The following is a 19665-nucleotide window of genomic DNA, read 5'->3' as shown; positions in this document are numbered from 1 at the left end:
CTTTTTTAACGGTCACTTCATTCAAAAGTAGTATCTATTCAGAGAGTATGTGATTTTGAATGCAGCCCAGGTTTAGAAAATGTTAGCAAAATGGCTGAATTGCATACAGCACCTAAATAAGCTACTAAAAGTTTAGACCAAACAAAAAAGTTTGACTTTAAATTCTTTATTAGTCTTTATTATACCCAGTATGGGGGGAGATAGACTTCCCTTGGCATTCCCATGTAAAGAGATGTCAATGACGAACACATCCAAACAAGAGATTGAGGGCTATAGGGAAATCATTTCATACATAAAATACATTTACTCTGATATTTCATATCTCTGTCTTTGCACACAAGTGTCTTTTTCACTTCAAGTCCACATAGCATCCTGTGCTATTAAATATACAGATACATCTGTGACCCTTCGGAGAAGGTGGATGTGTGTGACTCAAGGTTTTCAGATGGTGGGCACAGGTGGATAGCTTTTGGGATGAGTTGTGCCTCCCCGTGCCATCAGCCCTCCCCGGTCTACATGATGCCACAGGAGGAAAGAGGGTTGGCAATGTGGCAAGTGCAAGCCGACTGACAGTACTGGCGGACCGTCTGATAGCAGCTGCGGTCACCGTCGGTGCCCCACTGCACGGCCCCCGCCGGGTCGGGTGGCAGCCGGCTGAGGATGCTGGTGTTGATGGCCAGCGCGGCTAGCCCGTAGTCGGTGAAGAGCACGGTTTCGCGGCGGCAAGTGGGGCAGGAGATGAACTTGTACTTGGGACAGGACTCATACAAGATCTGCAGGCACTCCTCACACACCGAGTGCAAACAGGACAGGATGCGTGGCCGCTTGCCGGCAAAGTTATAGGTGTGTCCACACGTGGGGCAGTCCAGTGGTTCGCATGGCATTACTGGGCCTGAGGAGGTGGAGGAGGAGGAGGAAGAGGTGGAGGAAGAGCGTAGCACGTACTGGTTGACGATTACGTTGTCCATCTTGTAGTGGAACTGATGGTAGCAGATGTCAGATGTGCTGGTCTTGCGCTGGGCAAGATAACTGGCTTCTCGGCGGAGGACGGGGGCAGGAGGAGACACTAGGGGTCTGGGTGGGACCACAGTGTTCCCATTGACCTCCATGGACAGGTCGCCACATGCCTGGTTAACAATAACCTCGCCCTCACCTCCTCCATCCCAGGCCACACGGGGAGGTGGTGCGTAGCGAGGCTGGGTCACAGGGATCGGACACTCCCGAGGGAACTTCTCCGACTGGATGATCTTGACGGTGTCCATAGGGATGGTCACAGGTTGGCGCCGGAGGCAGGACATTCACTCCTGGGCGTGGTGTTCTTGGCTAGAGGAACTGGGTGTAGCGTACGGTCCTGCAGAGAACGTCTTCAGTGCACTGGGGGAGGACACTCAGCCATTGCAGGGGACGTGAGGACGGATGGGTTTGTACATTGTTGTCTCAAAGTCCCTCCTTGGTTACAGGCTGCGTCACCCTGAATCTTTATGCGGCACAGATGGACTAAGACTTCCAGCCAGTGCACAGTATAAAAAGCCCTGAAGGACAACAGACGACTGTGTCTTGCTTCAGATGTCACAAGAAGTTGCAGCTTGTGGCTCCAGTGGTTTACAAAGTTTTGAGGCAATGAATTACACCCTGTTCACTGATATTGCACAATTGAGAGTTCGATGTAATGTGATATTCAGTTATATTATTTCTTACAAATAAATGGCTGAAGTCCATCACACTCAAGATCAGAAGATATGTTGGCAATTGTTTCAGTGTTTTTACTGTTACAGCACATTTATTTGGACATAAATGTAATAAGGACCTAAACACAGAGTACCTTAAAGAGAATCTTAGGATCTTACTAAGAAATACTGTTTAGTTTAATACTGTTGTTAGCCAAACGTCCGAAAACTTTTCTCATAGGTTGCTTTATGAGTTTCAGAAAGGAACTGATGCAACCAGAGTAACAGAAACTGCATCCACCTCAATGTCACAACCTTCTTCCTGTTTCAGGTCTGGTATGACCATGCCCTTTTCTTGCTTCTTCTCTTGATTGACTGCACTTACACCTCCCTGACCTTTGTTTTGATAAGCAAAGTCTTTTCAGGGAGGTGCTCATGTGGCATCGGAAAGATCTGGAAGGCGTTCTCCCAATCCTTAAAAGACCAGAATTCCTTAAGGGGTCTGTGTTGAGCTTGACAGATTGTGCGTCCACTCTTTGGTGACGTGACAGGTCTGAGAGTGTCTCAGGAGTCTTGCCAGACCATACTTGCTTCCAGCACTTTCCCCAGGGTGGCACAGATATGCAGACTCATAGGTAGTAGTGTTTCTTTTCCTGGAGGAAAAAAATAAAACAGTTCAGGTGATGCTAATGCAAGGACACAGCTCAGCCGTTTCCAGGCCATTTGCATGCGCTCTTGGGAACAGTGTCTAAAAAGTGTCCTGTCATCTGTAGCTAAAAAAATAGCAATGGGCAAATTTGGATGAAGAAAATGTAAGAGCTGATTCTGTGCAAAAGACTGTGATCTGCGCAACATGTCCATTCACAGCAGATATCTGGAACCCCGCAGTATCTTTTCCAGTCTAAAAAACTCCCTTGCTCTTTCTACCAGCTGCCATCTGGGGCCCTGTGGGGCATGGGCACCGTGGAGGAAGAGACTGAGGACCTGACCACAAAACAATCTGTCCAACTGCTATAAACCTACACATGCATTACAACACAACACTTCAGCTCTAAAATGGCTGCCAGTGCTTATTTAAAGTAAATGAGAAATGCTGTTCGCAGCCCATTTTACTTTCATAATGTGACATATTTCCAAATGAAACAGGATGGTCAACAAGAAATAATGTAGGACGGGACTTGATTTTATTTAGCATAAATTGAATGTATGGTGAAAAGTGAGTGTGACATACCAGAAAAAAGATTATGAAGAGAAACATTTGGGCTACCAGTAAATTGTTTATCGACAGTAATTTGCATTTAAGTAAAAAAAATAATGTATGTTTTAATTTCACATTGACTTAAAGCATAAGGTATGAAACACTGTGCTATATTTACATTTAGTAGACATTTTATCCAGGGTGACTTACTGTATTCACAAATGTATTGTGACATATTTGGGAATAGTTTGTGAATATGGTCATAGCTAAAGGGAGTTGTTAAGCATAAAACACAGCAGAGCCCCTGTAACCTCTTTAGTTGTGATATATTCACAGTATTCAGTAGCATAGCATATGTTTTCTTTTATAATAATATTAATGATACTGATATACAGTGTGTTTTCAGTTTCATATGCTTCCATATGTATTTTCCAGTTAGCATCCAGGACCAAAACAATCTGTTTTAGTTGTAGTGTGTCATTAGTTGATGTATAGATGAACATGAGAAAATGTGTAACAATATTAAGAATTATCGCCTGAGAAATTTTTTTGTGGTTGGGTGTGGTTTGTGAATGTGTGTGTGCTTTATTAACAGCGGTGAGAACACTGACACATCTGTAAGAGTTCTCTGCACGCTGTGCAAGATGTGATGATAGAGAATGTATTAGAGAGAGAAAAAAGAGAGGGAGGGAGAAAAAAGCAGAGAGGAAGCTGACCTACATGCAGCAGAAAAGGTAGAGAGAGAACATGCGTCCTTTTACTCCACATCCACACTGTGCTAGCCATCTTATGTGATAAAATAGAGCGCTTCCATTAAATTAACAAAGCTGCTTACACTGCATGTGTGTGACAGCACTTTAATGATTATCACAGGAGCAGTTTGTCGCATAACAGTGCTATGCTCGCTACCAAAGGGTGAAGAGGGGAATGGTACGGTCATGTCATGTTGGAATTACCATAATTACCAGCTTCCGATTAGTAAAAAACAGTCTTTGTACTCGTAATTACACACTGGAAACTCAGAAATTAATGAAAGCCTGCTGTGACATCATATAAAAACAACCAACATGGGAGTGACATAAATACTTAAAGTGATATTTCACCCAAAATTAAAGATCATTTATTATTTATTGTTATTGACTGACATTATTGACTCATCTGTATTGCTATTTTTTCTGTAAAACAAAAGGAGAATTTGAAGACCAGATGTTAAGTGACAAAAAATACACCAACAATAGTATGAAGCTATATGAGGCTATATGATAGCACTGTGTAAGGAACAACACAAAATGTAAGTAATTATTAATGAACATCTCTCACTATTCTGTATTCTAAAGTTTTGGAATGACATGAGGGTCAGTAAATAATTTAATTTTATGGATGAACATTTAGCCTACCATTTATGTTATTTTCATGCAATGTGCCTTTGTTCACACTGTCAGATCTAACAACCACAAGTCTCAAAATGTCCCGCTCACACAGCTGCTTACAGCAGTGCATGGCTCGAATACTGTCTGTATGAAAGAGCGACAGAGCCTGTATTTTATTTTCTCGCTAGCCGTTAATATCAACGGTCAGTGTTGGGGGTAACGCATTACAAGTAACGCGAGTTACGTAATCAGATTACTTTTTTCAAGCAACTTGAAAACTATAGTTCAAGTAAAGCAGTACTTTTAAATTCACTACAAAATATCTGAGTTACTTTTTCAAATAAGTAACACAAGTGACTTTGTTTTGCCATTCATTGACTGACACCTCACCTGTCCACATGTTGAGAGAAATCGGGAGTAATGCAGAGGAGTTGTGTGCTGTGTGAACGCGATCTGAGCAGGCATTTACTCATCAAACTAGCACAAAAACAGATTCAGTATTCCATAAAATAAATAAAAACAGTGAAATGCAAACTTAGATTATTCACAAACCTGTAATAATCCATTGATGGTCCAATTTAGCCATACTAATAAGAAAAAAATACTCTAGTTAAACATCACATTTGTGTTTCTTTTTTTATTATAATTGCTGAAGTAAGTGTTGAACTGTCTTCACCTGTGTCCTATTCTTCTGCTATCAAGAATGGTAGCACAGCTGAAAGGTTTGTTTGAGCTGCGCCCTCTACTCTACAGGCGTGAATTTGCATTTCCTTCAGCCTGAAGCTTATTCATTTCACTTTTGGTGTGAAAGGACCACTACATTTGCCAAAAATAGTATTATTTTTGAATTTGTGTGTGTGTGTGTGTGTGTGTGTGTGTGTGTGTGTGTGTGTGTGTGTGTGTGTGTGTGTGTGTGTGTGTGTGTGTGTGTGTGTGTGGAAAAAGTAATGCAAAAGTAATGTAGCACATTACTTTCCATTAAAAAAGTAACTAAGTAACACAAGTAGTTACTTTTTAGGGAGTTTCTGGCATGAAACTCTAGATGGTGCAGGCTGATAGGTCTAACTCATTTGATAGCGATCACATCATTATCTACATAGCACAGCTGATTGGTGTTTCCATCAGCTCAATATTCAAACAAATACCAGTAGTGTTGCTGTTAGCAGTCTGCAGCACGCTTTTAGAAACCCCCCACCTTCCCCAGCTCCACCTGTATAGATCTGCTCCGGGGGTTAATTAATGTATGTTACATGTGCAGCAGCAGCATGTCTTACATGCTCACAGCAATGTCTGTGTACGTATTGGAGGTAGCAAGTCTCTGTACTTGCTCTGCAGCAGCAGTGTAGCAGATCTATTTCACCAAGACCAAATACATTAACATCGCCATATCCATTTCCATGCCAATCTCTATTACCATACCGATCTGTCATGCCAGAACTAGAGTGACAGTGACTAAGGTAAATATCAAACACTGAAAATACTTATCACAGTTCATACAGTGCAAACTCATCTGTGCTTAACAGACAGCAGCTTTTATATCTAAGTGGTGAGTGAAACATTTGAGAAATGCGCAGACATGGTTATACAGCAGCTGAATGCAGTTGTCACTCCCGTAAATAACCAAACTGTGTGTCAACATAGCCATATTAATCATTCAAATACAGAACTGACAGCCATATTATGTTGCTGTGTGAACATGCCCATAATGAGCTTTATCTCTTCCGCAATATTTTGTAAGACAATATAAGGGGAATTAATGGAGCCTAAATTACAGTATTTTGCTATCATCAACAATATGTCACTTATGGATCCATTTTGTTAAGAGCCCTGTGTGCAAATATGTGTTTTACACAGTATGCAAAAAGCGGAATGGCTAATGAGTAGGATGAGCAAATATTCTAATGCCACAGAAGCTGAGAAACCGTTAGATTCTATGCCGTTTTGTAGTATAAATAAGGGCTTTTCACACTTGAAATAGTTAAACCTGGGTCATTGTAAACCCCGGGTAAACAGGATCCTGGGTTTTCAGAAGATGTCGTTTCACACTGTACATTCCTAAACCCTGGGTTAATGTCCTTATTTGCATATTTGCGGTGTCAGTGTCACTGATTGGATGAACATCGCCCACGAAATGTTTACATAAAGGCTTTATCATTGCGCATCCTCATATTAAACAGTATATTGCAGACTGTACTACTGTACTAAGCAAGTTTATCCTGAATGGACTTTTCGGAACTTATTACATTTATACACTAGATGGTAGAGTACATAGTAAGTGCATAGTGTAGCATCATTTAGTACACAACTTAAGTGGTTGAACTGTACTTGATTAACAATACACAAGTATATTATTTTCATGGTTGTTAGTTCATCACAGGTCAAAGAATAGGTCTTTCTGGGTCAAATGACAATGCCTGCATTGCAGATATATCTGGGAATGTATTTATACACACCTAAAACAGTATTTTAGCAGTATATTTAGCACAGGAATAAAACATGAAATGACGTGAATGTGCCGTAAGCTAGGTTGTCTATTTATGTCGTCTTTCCACTATCTGCATTCTTCTTTCCTCCCCCATCCATCCGTTTCTGAAGATTCACGTCTGAAGACCACTCCACTCACACTCACACCCACACACACACAAACACACTCAAACATGCGCAGGCGAGCAGACAAAAACACGCTTGTTTTGCACCTGCTTCTTGACGTTGTTGTGACCAGTCAGACCTAATAACTCATCATCATAACCTGTGTTTATTCTATTTCCCATCTCTCTCAATGGTTTAGTTGTTTACAATGACTTAATTAGGATGTGAACACAGGATGTGGCTCCAAACCGTCCTCCATTTTCTGGAGGTCACAGAGGCAGCCAGTAACTGTCAGTCACATTCATTCGAGTTGCCACGGTACCACAGAGCTGTGAGGCAGAGCCAAAAATAACCACGCTCTCTCACTGGTTCACACATGCTCACACACAAAGGTGTGAATAAGCTTTCTGACATCAGCATAGTCAGCTGGTGCATGGGCGTTGGAAACCGTGAGATGTGATGGGTGAAATGATTGTCAAGCCTTCATTTCTATTTAGAGATCCTCAAACATATATAAATAACAGACATTATCGCAAAATACACCCCAACAGGGTGATCAGGACCCCAACACAAAGCGAACTGTACATTATCCTACCATATGTGAAATTTGGATTTGAGTTAGAATTATTTTAGTAAAAGAGCGTAGTCAGAAATCGGTTGAATGGTATGTATTGAGAGCTGTGAAATAAATAAATAAAATGTTTTAATAAAATGGACCCCCAAATGTCAATCGCCTCCTAAAGTATTATGGTAGGTATATACAGTATATTGTCATGAATAAAGATGCATTTCTATTGTGTGAGAAAAATAATAATCGTGACAGGAGATTTTTTTCAAGTTATATGCAGATTAGTTTTTTTTCCCTTTCTTTTCCCTTGGTTACAAACTAGGGCATTCAACAGAACTCAATAAAAAATTAATTATTGCATTGAAATTAATTATTGGAAAAAAAAAAAAAATTATTTCCTTACATTTTTAACAGACCCTTGTGGTCTCCTGGTCTGAATTTTAAAACAAGATATATACAATTAATTCATGTAAAAATTACAAAATTACATTTTAAATGTCTAAAATGCCAGGAAACAGCTGTAAAAATAGCTGCTTGTTTTACTGTAAAACTACAGAGCCCCTAAAGGGACATGGTGGTGGAAAAAACATATATGACGGGAGAAAATAATAATAAGTCAATGCTTTTGCATTCTTGCAAATGTCTAGCGTTCCCCCAAGAAACTTTGTGTTCGCGCGCAAATTTTGTTGCGAATGCAAAGTGTCTCAGGGAAGTGCAAATGTTTTGAAAGCGAACGCAAAGTTTCTCACGGAACGCAAAAGTTTTGCGAGACATTTCATCATGTCCGTTTAGGGGCTTTGTATAAAACACATTTATTCAGGGGTTTGTTTTCATTCTAACAAAGTACTGTGCTACGGAGCCCCAAAAGGGACATTTTAAAATAAATAAATATGTGATGAAGGAAAAATGATTTGTCGAGAAACTTTACATTCGCTCACAAATAAATTATTTGCTGAGAAACTTTACGTTCGCTCACAAAGAACTCAAAAGGTTTTGCGAGCGAAAGCAAAGTTTCTCGGAGGAACGCAAAGGTTTTGCAAACGAAGAGGAAAACAGAGTTTTTTGGGGGAAACGCAAAACGTTTTGCGAGAAAACGCAAAAGCATTGACTTTTCTTTTTTTCACCACCATGTCCCTTTAGGTGTCTCCGAACTGTGCAATATAGATATGGTATCAGTTTATAATGCCATGGTATTTTGCTATATCATATTACTGAATGATTAACATATTGACCATAATTGTATTTACATGGAACCCCAAAAGTACCATAGTGTAAGCATTACCAAAAAAAAAAAAAAAAAAAGACATGGTACTACCTGGTACTATTTTTTTGTTACAAAGATTTTATTGCACTGTAACTATGACTTGAGTCTAGTGCTCTCAACTGTACATATACATCCTACAACCCTTACGCAAAGAAAACATAGGCTATATGAATGATCAATATATTAAATTAAAATCTCAGACATACCAGACATTAAAACCTTTTAAATTCCAAAATAATAGAACATTAAACACTAACAGACCTCCCCCTATATTAATATTGAGCAAAACACATGAAATAACTCTTATTTATAACATTTACTCTCCTTTAACAGTCAGAAGCAAAGCATACTGAGAACTAGAAATCTGTTGTAACCACTGATTGTAACTCATTCCGTGAATGTGTGTATATATGTGTGTACAATACAGCACATTTATAACAGAACATGTACACTCACCTAAAGGATTATTAGGAACACCTGTTCAATTTCTCATTAATGCAATTATCTAATCAACCAATAACATGGCAGTTGCTTCAATGCATTTAGGGGTGTGGTCCTGGTCAAGACAATCTCCTGAACTCCAAACTGAATGTCAGAATGGGAAAGAAAGGTGATTTAAGCAATTTTGAGCGTGGCATGGTTGTTGGTGCCAGACGGGCCGGTCTGAGTATTTCACAATCTGCTCAGTTACTGGGATTTTCACGCACAACCATTTCTAGGGTTTACAAAGAATGGTGTGAAAAGGGAAAAACATCCAGTATGCGGCAGTCCTGTGGGCGAAAATGCCTTGTTGATGCTAGAGGTCAGAGGAGAATGGGCCGACTGATTCAAGCTGATAGAAGAGCAACTTTGACTGAAATAACCACTCGTTACAACCGAGGTATGCAGGAAAGCATTTGTGAAGCCACAACACGCACAACCTTGAGGCGGATGGGCTACAACAGCAGAAGACCCCACCGGGTACCACTCATCTCCACTACAAATAGGAAAAAGAGGCTACAATTTGCACGAGCTCACCAAAATTGGACAGTTGAAGACTGGAAAAATGTTGCCTGGTCTGATGAGTCTCGGTTTCTGTTGAGACATTCAGATGGTAGAGTCAGAATTTGGCGTAAACAGAATGAGAACATGGATCCATCATGCCTTGTTACCACTGTGCAGGCTGGTGGTGGTGGTGTAATGGTGTGGGGGATGTTTTCTTGGCACACTTTAGGCCCCTTAGTGCCAATTGTTGTGCATCGTTTAAATGCCACGGCCTACCTGAGCATTGTTTCTGACCATGTCCATCCCTTTATGACCACCATGTACCCATCCTCTGATGGCTACTTCCAGCAGGATAATGCACCATGTCACAAAGCTCGAATCATTTCAAATTGGTTTCTTGAACATGACAATAAGTTCACTGTACTAAAATGGCCCCCACAGTCACCAGATCTCAACCCAATAGAGCATCTTTGGGATGTGGTGGAACGGGAGCTTCGTGCCCTGGATGTGCATCCCACAAATCTCCATCAACTGCAAGATGCTATCCTATCAATATGGGCCAACATTTCTAAAGAATGCTTTCAGCACCTTGTTGAATCAATGCCACGTAGAATTAAGGCAGTTCTGAAGGCGAAAGGGGGTCAAACACAGTATTAGTATGGTGTTCCTAATAATCCTTTAGGTGAGTGTATGTGCAATAACTGTACACATCAAAGGATAAAACTTTATGAATATTATGTAATGCTATTTGTGTTCTAAATATTTATGTATCAATATATAGCCATGGTAAATGCATATTTTGCTTGCAGTGTTATGAAAAATATAAAACAGTAGTTTCAATTTTGTTACATAAGGGATTATCAGTTAATATAGTGTCCGAAACATTTTAGCTCTGTGAACCGATTAACTGCTATTCATGTTTTTGTTTGTGAGGAGCAAATGCAGTTCAGCCTCTCCGCTACCATTGCGCACAGCCACACAGGATTTCATATTTGATAAGACAAGCTCCTCCGTTATGTAAGAGGCTCATGAGAGAGAGAAAGACAGCAGATAACATTAAAGCAGGCCAACTGTTTGCGTCTAACCACGGCACTGCTGCGCTTAATGAAATCATGTGTGTGTTCAACCCTGTCAGCACAAAACATGATGAAAAGACGGTGAATAACTGAGATGAGCTGGGCTGCGTTTCACAAAAGCATTGTAAGCCAATGTTCTCTACCATTTACTCTTGAGGAGAGTGATGGTATCAGACTGTTATGCAATTTTTTATATCATAGTACTAAATGATTACTATATTCTCATACACAGGTATTTACATTTACCATGTGACATTTTGTTGGTCACTTGATCTATATTCAGTGTTGCACTGAAGATGAGTGAAATCTCATTGCCTCTTCACTTATTAATAATGTGGAGTAGCCTACGTATTTCTCTGTAGTGTTAATTAATGATACTCCATATACTTACTTTGTCCTCTAAAGTATAAATATGTGTTCAAAAAAAGAGACTCATTGACAGGCTCAGTAACTGAATGCATTGAGTAACAGTCAACAACATTCTTGAGTTCCTCCACTACCTCATCACATTGTCAAGACATCACATTCCAGTACGTTCTGACAAAACCATACAAATACACATGTAATTTGCCTTAGTGTTTTTTTTAAGGTTATAATTTTCTTCTATCTTCTATCCTAGTTTAATATGCAGAGACAACTATAAGTAGAGCATTTGTAGCATTTTTTTTTCTGCAAAGTTCAAACACTATCAAAACATTGCTCTGTTTGTTTGTTTGAGAATCAGCCTGACACAGCAACAGCTCAACCAATAGCGTGAGTTTAGGGGCGGGACTATCTGTTTGGGTGACCAATGGCAGATAAGGGGGACTGTTTAGGAAAACTGTTTGAAAAAGTCATTCATTTTACAATTCTGTGTCGACTCTCGGGGTGTAAATGAAACACTTCACATCTAAAGTGAACATGAAATCCAAAGAGTCCATATTTCGGCAGCTTTTTATCAGATGGTTTAAGCATTCTGGTAAATAACGTCTGCTTTTTATGATCCAATCAAATCCTGATGGATAAAATCAAGTTCTGCCTTCATTTTGTCTCCTTAAAGAAGTTTCTGAAAATCTCCACTAGCTTCCATCATGAACAGGATGTGATTTACAACACTGAGAGCAAGCAGAAAGATGGACGCACAGTCATCAAAATATCGAAAACATTCCAGTCCTCATATCACTCTCACTCCCACGAATACACACACACACACATACAGCACACAACAAAAATACACACAGGTACCACCCAGCACATTCCACAAGCACATCTCTCCCTACCACCCCTCTCTCTCTCTCTCTCTCTCTCTCTCTCTCTCTCTCTCTCTCTCTCTCTCTCTCTCTCTCTCTCTCTCTCTCTCTCTCTCTCTGTGGATAAATTCCACCTGTCCAGTGAGACAGTCAGCAAGAGGGCATCATGTCCTGTGCCAGCGATGCTATCAGCTGTTCACCTCTGTCTCAAAGCCTGTCCTGAGCCCTGCCCTTACGGCCAAAGCAAATCTCACACATACAGTCACAAGGAAATCTCATTCATGTTTGGACATAAGGTGCATGATTTTGAAACACAATATCAGCAATTGACAGCATCTTAAATGCAAACACAGTTATGTGCGTTTATCAGTAAATGAAATCAGAGTTGACTGGTAATCAGAGAAATATCTTTTTAAAGGCCTTATAATTATTAAATGACATTTAATATTTAAAAAATTTCAATATATTTTTAAATGTTTACATGAATTTAACGTAACATGAAATATAGGCCCACTATATTAAGTGTAAAGTGATACTATATAACGAATCTTAACTGCTTGATTGTTTATATCATCGTAAAATGTAAAACCTATTATCATCCAGCTCTAATCTGCTAAATGTCACTGTAAGGCATGAAGGTATTAAGATATACAAGCGCCAAGAGAATTGAATTATACATATTATCAATAAAAGTTAAGTCACTTACACTCTTTGTATGTATTATTAACTTGAACAAATATGAAATGCAAATAAAAAAACTGTCAATGTTATGATATATACCTTCTGCTTTTCAGTAATTTACTGATTTTAGGTGTGCATTGTTATTTTATTTATTCTTTATTTATTTATTTTTGTTTTATTTCGAACAACAAAAAATATACAAATAAAATCAAATATAAAAATACAATAAGTATGTTGCAACATACCGAAAGAAAAAAAATCTATATCTATAAAGTATTATAACAATAATTACAATATGTTTGAAAAGAAGCAGGACAAAGCAGAAGCTTAGCTTAGTTGTGAATGTTATTATAAATATTTTCACATCATGTAATGGAATTGAACTTTGCTGCTTCATGGACTCTTAAGGTTTGTTACTGATCATTTCTGCTAGAAACTTTTATATGAACATTTGCTGAATAGTAATTTAATACTAGTCAAACTAGTGCATTTTTTTTCCAAAAATCTGAATAAAGAAAAAAAGTGATCTGTCACTACTTCCATTACATCGCAGCTTTTCTGCTTTCTTTGTGGTAAAGACAGATTGTGTCAGCGCTTAGCTTTTGTCTGTGTGCCACTTCACACCCACAAGCCTTCATGTCAGCTGTCCCCTTTTAATTAAATGAACACACATTTTAGGTGTTCTTATACAATGGTATTTTATGGAAATGTGCAATGTGCAATTTTATAGTTACACAATTTTATACACAAATAAATAGTGAAAATACCATTGGTTTCAAAATCCACCAATGGGATAGCAGGAACCACCAGTATGCTAAATTGAGTAGCTATAAGGAAACTGAATTTAAACTCTCTCAAGCGTATACTTTACAATCATAACTTGATTCAATCGTGTCCAAATAACTTAATTCAATCACGTGGAACCACTGTCCATGATTGAATCATGTTCGACCAAAGAGCCATTTTTTGAGTGTACTTTAAAAAGACTTCAGAAATGTTTGTCTGGTCCAAATCATTACATTTATCGCTAAATAATTGGCTTCAGATTTTAATATATTTTAAAACACAACCATGATTGAGAATGCGAGAACGGTTTACAAAAGCTTTCCGAGATCGCTTCTAAAGTTACATCAATGAGGTCTATCCTTATCTATTTTCTTAGAAATAAGATTATGGAATATGATGACTGGATTCATTAAAGGAGCCGTATGTAAGATTGTGGCCCGAATGCTGAAACACTACTGACTTCGTGATTGGTAGATAGGTGGAGGGTGGCGCTTCAGGCCAAAACACAACATGACAACATCAATATCAGTTGAGGGCTGCAACTTCACTTTTTAAATGACAATATCCTGGCCGGACTACTGTTGTCAGTGATATAAGTATTTGAAATGAACATGATTTCTTAATGTCTAGTGACATATCATGGCCATTTTATGATTAATTGAAATGCATTTCTTACATACAGCTCCTTTAAGTGAGTGATTACATTCCATATTTGTTTAGGGGATATGAATTCACCTTTATGAATCCTGTCTCATATTGAGATTGGTACAATTGTAAAAAAAAAAAAAAAAAATGTATTTGCTCATTTATAATTGTTGAAAACAAAGTGATAGAGTTTATAGAAATGTGCAATGTTATATTATTTATATAGTTGTGCAATGTTTTACACAAATAATTAGCAAAAATACCATTGGTTTTAAAATCCACCAATGGGATCGCAGGAACCAGTATGCTAATTTGGGAGTTAAAAGAAACTGAATTTTAAACTCTCTCTAGCTTACTTAAAAAGAAACTTCACAAATGTTTGTCTGGTCCTGGTCATTAAATGTATTGCAAAAGTCTTGGCTTGAGATTTAAATACTTTAAATGAGTTCGAAACACAACCATGATTGAGAATGCGAGAACGGTTTACAAAAGCTTTCCGAGATCTCTACTGAAGCTACATCAGTGAGGTCTATCCTTACCTGTATTCTTAGAAATGAGATTACAGAATGTGATGATTGGATTCTATGAGTATGTGATTATATCTCGTATTTGTTTAGGGTTTGTACTCCCTTTATGAATCCTGTCTGAACTTACAGTTTTAACAACTGGTCAAAGAAAGTACTGCTTATTTAATTATTAACACAAGGTGGTAGATTTTGTAGAAATGTGCAAGGTTGCAGTTTTTTTTTCATATGCTTGCACAATGTTATACACCAATAAATAGCAAACCTACCATTGGTTCCAAAATCCACCAACGGGATCACAGGAACCACCAATATGCTAATTTGGGAGTTGAAAGAAACTGAATTTAACCTCTCTCTAGCTTACTTAAAAAAAAAAAAAAAAAAAAATGTTTGTCTGGTCCTGGTCATTAAATTTATTGCACAAGTCTTGGCTTGAGATTTAAATACTTTAAATGAGTTCGAAACACAACCATGATTGAGAATGCGAGAACGGTTTACAAAAGCTTTCCGAGATTTCCTCTGAAGTTACATCAGTGAGGTCTATCCTTACCTGTTTTCTTAGAAATGAGATTACAGAATATGATGATTGGATTCTATGAGTATGTGATTATATCTCGTATTTGTTTAGGGTTTGCACTCCCTTTATGAACCCTTTCTGATCTTACAGCTTTAGCAACTGGTCAAGGAAAATTTTGTTTATTTAATTATTTACAATTAATGAAAACAAGGTGGTAGATTTTGTAGAAATGTGCAAGGTTGCAGTTTTTGTTTTCATATGCTTGCACAATGTTATACACCAATAAATAGCAAACCTACCATTGGTTCCAAAATCAACCAATGGGATCACAGGAACCACCAATATGCTAATTTGGGAGTTGAAAGAAACTGAATTTAAACTCTCTCTAGCTTACTTAAAAAAAAAAAAAAAAAATGTTTGTCTGGTCCTGGTCATTAAATGTATTGCACAAGTCTTGGCTTGAGATTTAAATACTTAAAATGAGTTCGAAACACAACCATGATTGAGAATGCGAGAACGGTTTACAAAAGCTTTCTGAGATTTCCTCTGAAGTTACATCAGTGAGGTCTATCCTTACCTGTTATCTTAGAAATAAGATTGCAGCAATATGATGATTGGATTTAATGAATATGTGATTATATTCCATATTTGTGAAGGGTTTGCAACCCCTTTATGAATCCTGTCTGAACTTGAGGAAATTACATGTTAAAAAATAACTTGTTTATTTTTTCCTTTGCTATTAGAAAAATAGTGGTAGATAATGTATTTATTAAAACATTACTTGGTAAATTAAAATCAATCTATGTCTTCTGCAAACTAAAGGGTGTGCAACATTCATGCTCTTCTAAAATTGTTATAGGTTTGTGTTTTAAATGCTGTACTCTACATATAAAAATGTGTTAGAACCACAGTTTACCTATTAATATACTAATGAGATCACAATAGCATTTAATGGAGTCTTTTGGCTGTATTATAAATCTACAAGAACAAGCACAGTTTTCTTTGTAAATCATGTTGCAAACATCAGATCAAGATGGAGCAGATGAAGCCATGTGATGATTCTGGAAGATGAAAATATGGACGGATGTTGTTTTTTCTGGTACTGTAAGATGTTTGCATCTTCAATGAAATGGCTGTTTTGTGTGTGCCGAGCTGCTGTAGGTCGTGCTAGTTTTAGCGTGGAGGAGGAACTGTTTTAATAATTCAGTGGCTGTCATTCAGAGCAGGCGTCAGCCATTTTACCCACAGTTCATTCACGGTAGAGACTGTTTGTTCCCTTAACCTCTGTTGACAGATCACCTGGGTCTGTTTTACAGGACATAGTTAGACAATGTTAGAAACTGGCCGATTGTGAGAAAACAGCGTACAATACAACCAATTAGCTTTGAAAGGTTAGCATTAGCAGAGTGACAAACAAGCTATTAAGTGAATCTTAATCATTGCAAAACATCGGCTAACTATTAAACTGACCTTTTCTTACCACTATTACATGGATTTTTCTACATACAGTATGCCCAAAAAGTCTTTGTCAAAACATCCACCATCAAAAGCTAATGATATTTTGGAGGCAATCCTAATGGGATGAAGCTATAATAGGATAGACTGGTAACATTTCTATTGTCCAATTTATTCTTGAACACAATCAGAAATTGCAATCAATCCTAATATCAAACAAGAATCTTCTAGTATTTGATTTGATTAATCGGGGGAAACAATTTGCCGCCATCGCTAAATAGTGACACCAACAATAAGCACCAAAAACATTTATCAATACAAAGCCATTATTTTCAGCTGATTCTGGCATGACCTCAGGTGCACAGACAGATTCCTGCTTTCCTCTTTTGAGATATTGACGGACAGTATCGATTGCTGAATCTTCATTGTGACGGGGCTGAATCTACACTCCAGGAAGCAGACAGGGACTTCTGAGTGTTTGGTTGAGTTTTTTGGTGCTTATTAGTATTCTGGGAGTGTGTGCATCTGTGTTAGCAGTTTTTAGTGCAGTGTCGTGGGAGGGGTGTGCCAGCAGCGGCGGTTATGCAACCAGAGCAGCATACGCAGCACACGGACTGCAGCGCCTGTGCATGCAACACACACACACACACACTTACGCTCTCAAGCACAGGTCCTCCTCTGTCTTAACCACACATATTGGTTAGTATGTGTGTCGGTGTGTAGTAGTCCCATGTGATCCGATGCCCACTCGGATAATGTGAGTCATTGATGGAATCGGTGTTTATGTGTGCATGCAATCGTGAATTGCAACCTGCCCTATTCCACAACACGGTCAATACGGCCACACAAAAACTGAAGTGCAAGTCCTGCATGAGGATGTGGGACCCAGAAATGCAGACATATAACACACTAGTGTTACACAGTGTGGTGCACAGAGATGCACAGAGATGCACAAACCCACATGCTACAACAACAACAAAAAATCCCATTGACAAATAAAGAACAAGACTATTGAACACCTACACCTTTATAATCTTTGCACTCAAAAATATATTTAAGGTGCTCAGTAGTTTTGTTCTTTATTTGTCGATGTGATTTTTAGATTAATATCGATTACTAAGTTATTTATATGAATGTAATAATAATATATATGAATATTTTTAGATTATTTATGAATTACAATACAATATTTAACATTTACACACACATATGTACTGTATATATACTTTGTAGAATATATATTTATTATAATATATTATTACATATCCTTTCATAAACATATAACATCTAAAAAATGTATTATTAAATATGTATACCATCATATACATATTTAATATGTTATTTAATTTTTGTATATAGTATAATATAGTATACATATATAGTATCCATAAAAGTCAAATGTTTTGTTAATGTTTTAACCTAGATCTATTAGGTTGCACCAATATTAGGCCAATATATTTTGATGTTGTTGAATTTTTAGGTACTAGGTAGAAATACCTCAAGGAATAACTGCACATTCTTGTTTCACAATGTACAACATTTAAATAACATTTATGATTATATGCTCATGCAAAGGTTCAAACTCATTTGAGCATACTAGAATAATACAGCCCTTTTAAGCATGCTTACCTGTATGTAGTTGTCTCTAGTGCGTATTTAGTGGCGAGTCTCTGGATTTGGAGTGGTGTGGTCAATTCACAGGACCTTAACGTCTTTCTCACATGGGGACACAAAGTTCCTGTGATTCAGCTGCTGTCTCAGGCTACCTCGTCCCTCTGAGCACAGCCAATCGCATCAGATGCTCCTGTTGCATGCGAGAGGACGGAGGAAAGACTTCTGTGCCTGTCTCCAAGAAGGATGGATGGAAGGGAGTGGGACGGGAAAGATGGAGGATGAGATGTCAGATGCGTCACAAAGCACCGTTCTGTTCTTCTTGTCCACGATGGGCTCTTTTTGTCCAGTGATGGTCCTGGTCCTTCACTCACTCATTCATTCATTCACCCAGTCAGTCAGTTGTGTAAGAGGATTCGTGGCTCTCTGCGTCCGCTCTCCTCCTTTTTAAAGTTCTCACGCTCTGTCCGTCCTCTTCTTATTGGGAATTCTCACTTATATGCTATTTCTCTGCAATATCTTTCAGTGAAGCCATATGTCCTTCCCTGTCTCTCTCTCTCTCTCTCTCTCTCTCTCTCTCTTACAAACACTCATACACACCCGCACACACACTCTCTGACTCACAAGTGCATGCTTTGCCTCTGTTTCTGTGAGTATCTCGACTCTTCCTCCTCACAGACTCTCTCTCTCTTTCTCTATCTTTCTCTGCTGCAGTGCCTCTGCAGGCTGGATCACGTTTTCACCAGAAAAAAAAAACAACAGCCAATCAGAGACCCCAACTCATCCCCCCTCCCTTTGCAAGCTCTCTTTCTCTCAGTCTCCATCCATCTCTTTGTTTTACTCTGACTCTCTGCCTCAAACAGGGTACAGATGCAACTACACACACGCGGTCATAGAGCATTTGTGTTTTGTCATTGAATTTGCTCTGGATCATTCTGACGTTGTAAACAACCAGGTGACAGGTTGAGAGATGCAGTACAAAAACATACAATACAAATTATGACGCTGAAAGGCTGATAGTTAGCTCATAATATTTCATTAAAAGTGGTACGCAAACGTGCAGATGTAAGATGTTTGAAGAGGGTAGTAGTGCATTATTTATCTGTGTGGAGCTGGAACAACATGGAGGATGTTGGGACTGGGGGATTGTGTTATGTAACAGACTGAGATTTTCATCAGTTTTATCTTAACACATGTCCTTGTGCTGCCCTACAGATAATCCACAGCACTAAGAGGGGAATCATGTATGTATGTGCATACACAAACAACATCAACGAGATTTTGTGTCTACACAACATGTGGTGCAAAACACACCACATTAATGTCGTAAGCAGTTGCTAGGGTGCTCTGGGTGGTTGCTAGGTGGTCGCTAGGGCGTGCTGGGTCAAATTAGTCTCATTCCTCAGTCTATGGTCTTTAGATAAAACATGGGTCCTTTAGTGTAAGTCTATGCGATTTTTTTAGCATCCACAAAGTGAAACATGTGAATGATTTGCCTCAT

The 19665-nt window shown here is 38.4% G+C and overlaps 1 protein-coding gene across 1 annotated transcript; it reads right to left on the bottom strand.

The window, feature by feature from the left end:
* Positions 1-147: 147 nt before the first annotated feature.
* Positions 148-18871, bottom strand: rnf208 (ring finger protein 208). The gene is made up of 2 exons (XM_084401011.1): positions 18183-18871; positions 148-2320 (listed from the first exon to the last, which is right to left on the bottom strand). The coding sequence occupies exon 2, from the start codon at positions 1296-1298 to the stop codon at positions 513-515; it is 786 nt and encodes a 261-aa protein (XP_084257137.1). The 5' UTR covers positions 1299-2320; positions 18183-18871; the 3' UTR covers positions 148-512.
* Positions 18872-19665: the final 794 nt, after the last annotated feature.

Source organism: Rutilus rutilus (genome assembly GCF_951802725.1).
Source record: "Rutilus rutilus genome assembly, chromosome: 25".
Lineage (NCBI taxonomy): Eukaryota > Metazoa > Chordata > Actinopteri > Cypriniformes > Leuciscidae > Rutilus > Rutilus rutilus.
The sequence above is the reverse complement of the archived record's forward strand: the minus strand, read 5'-3'. Positions and strand labels throughout refer to the sequence as shown.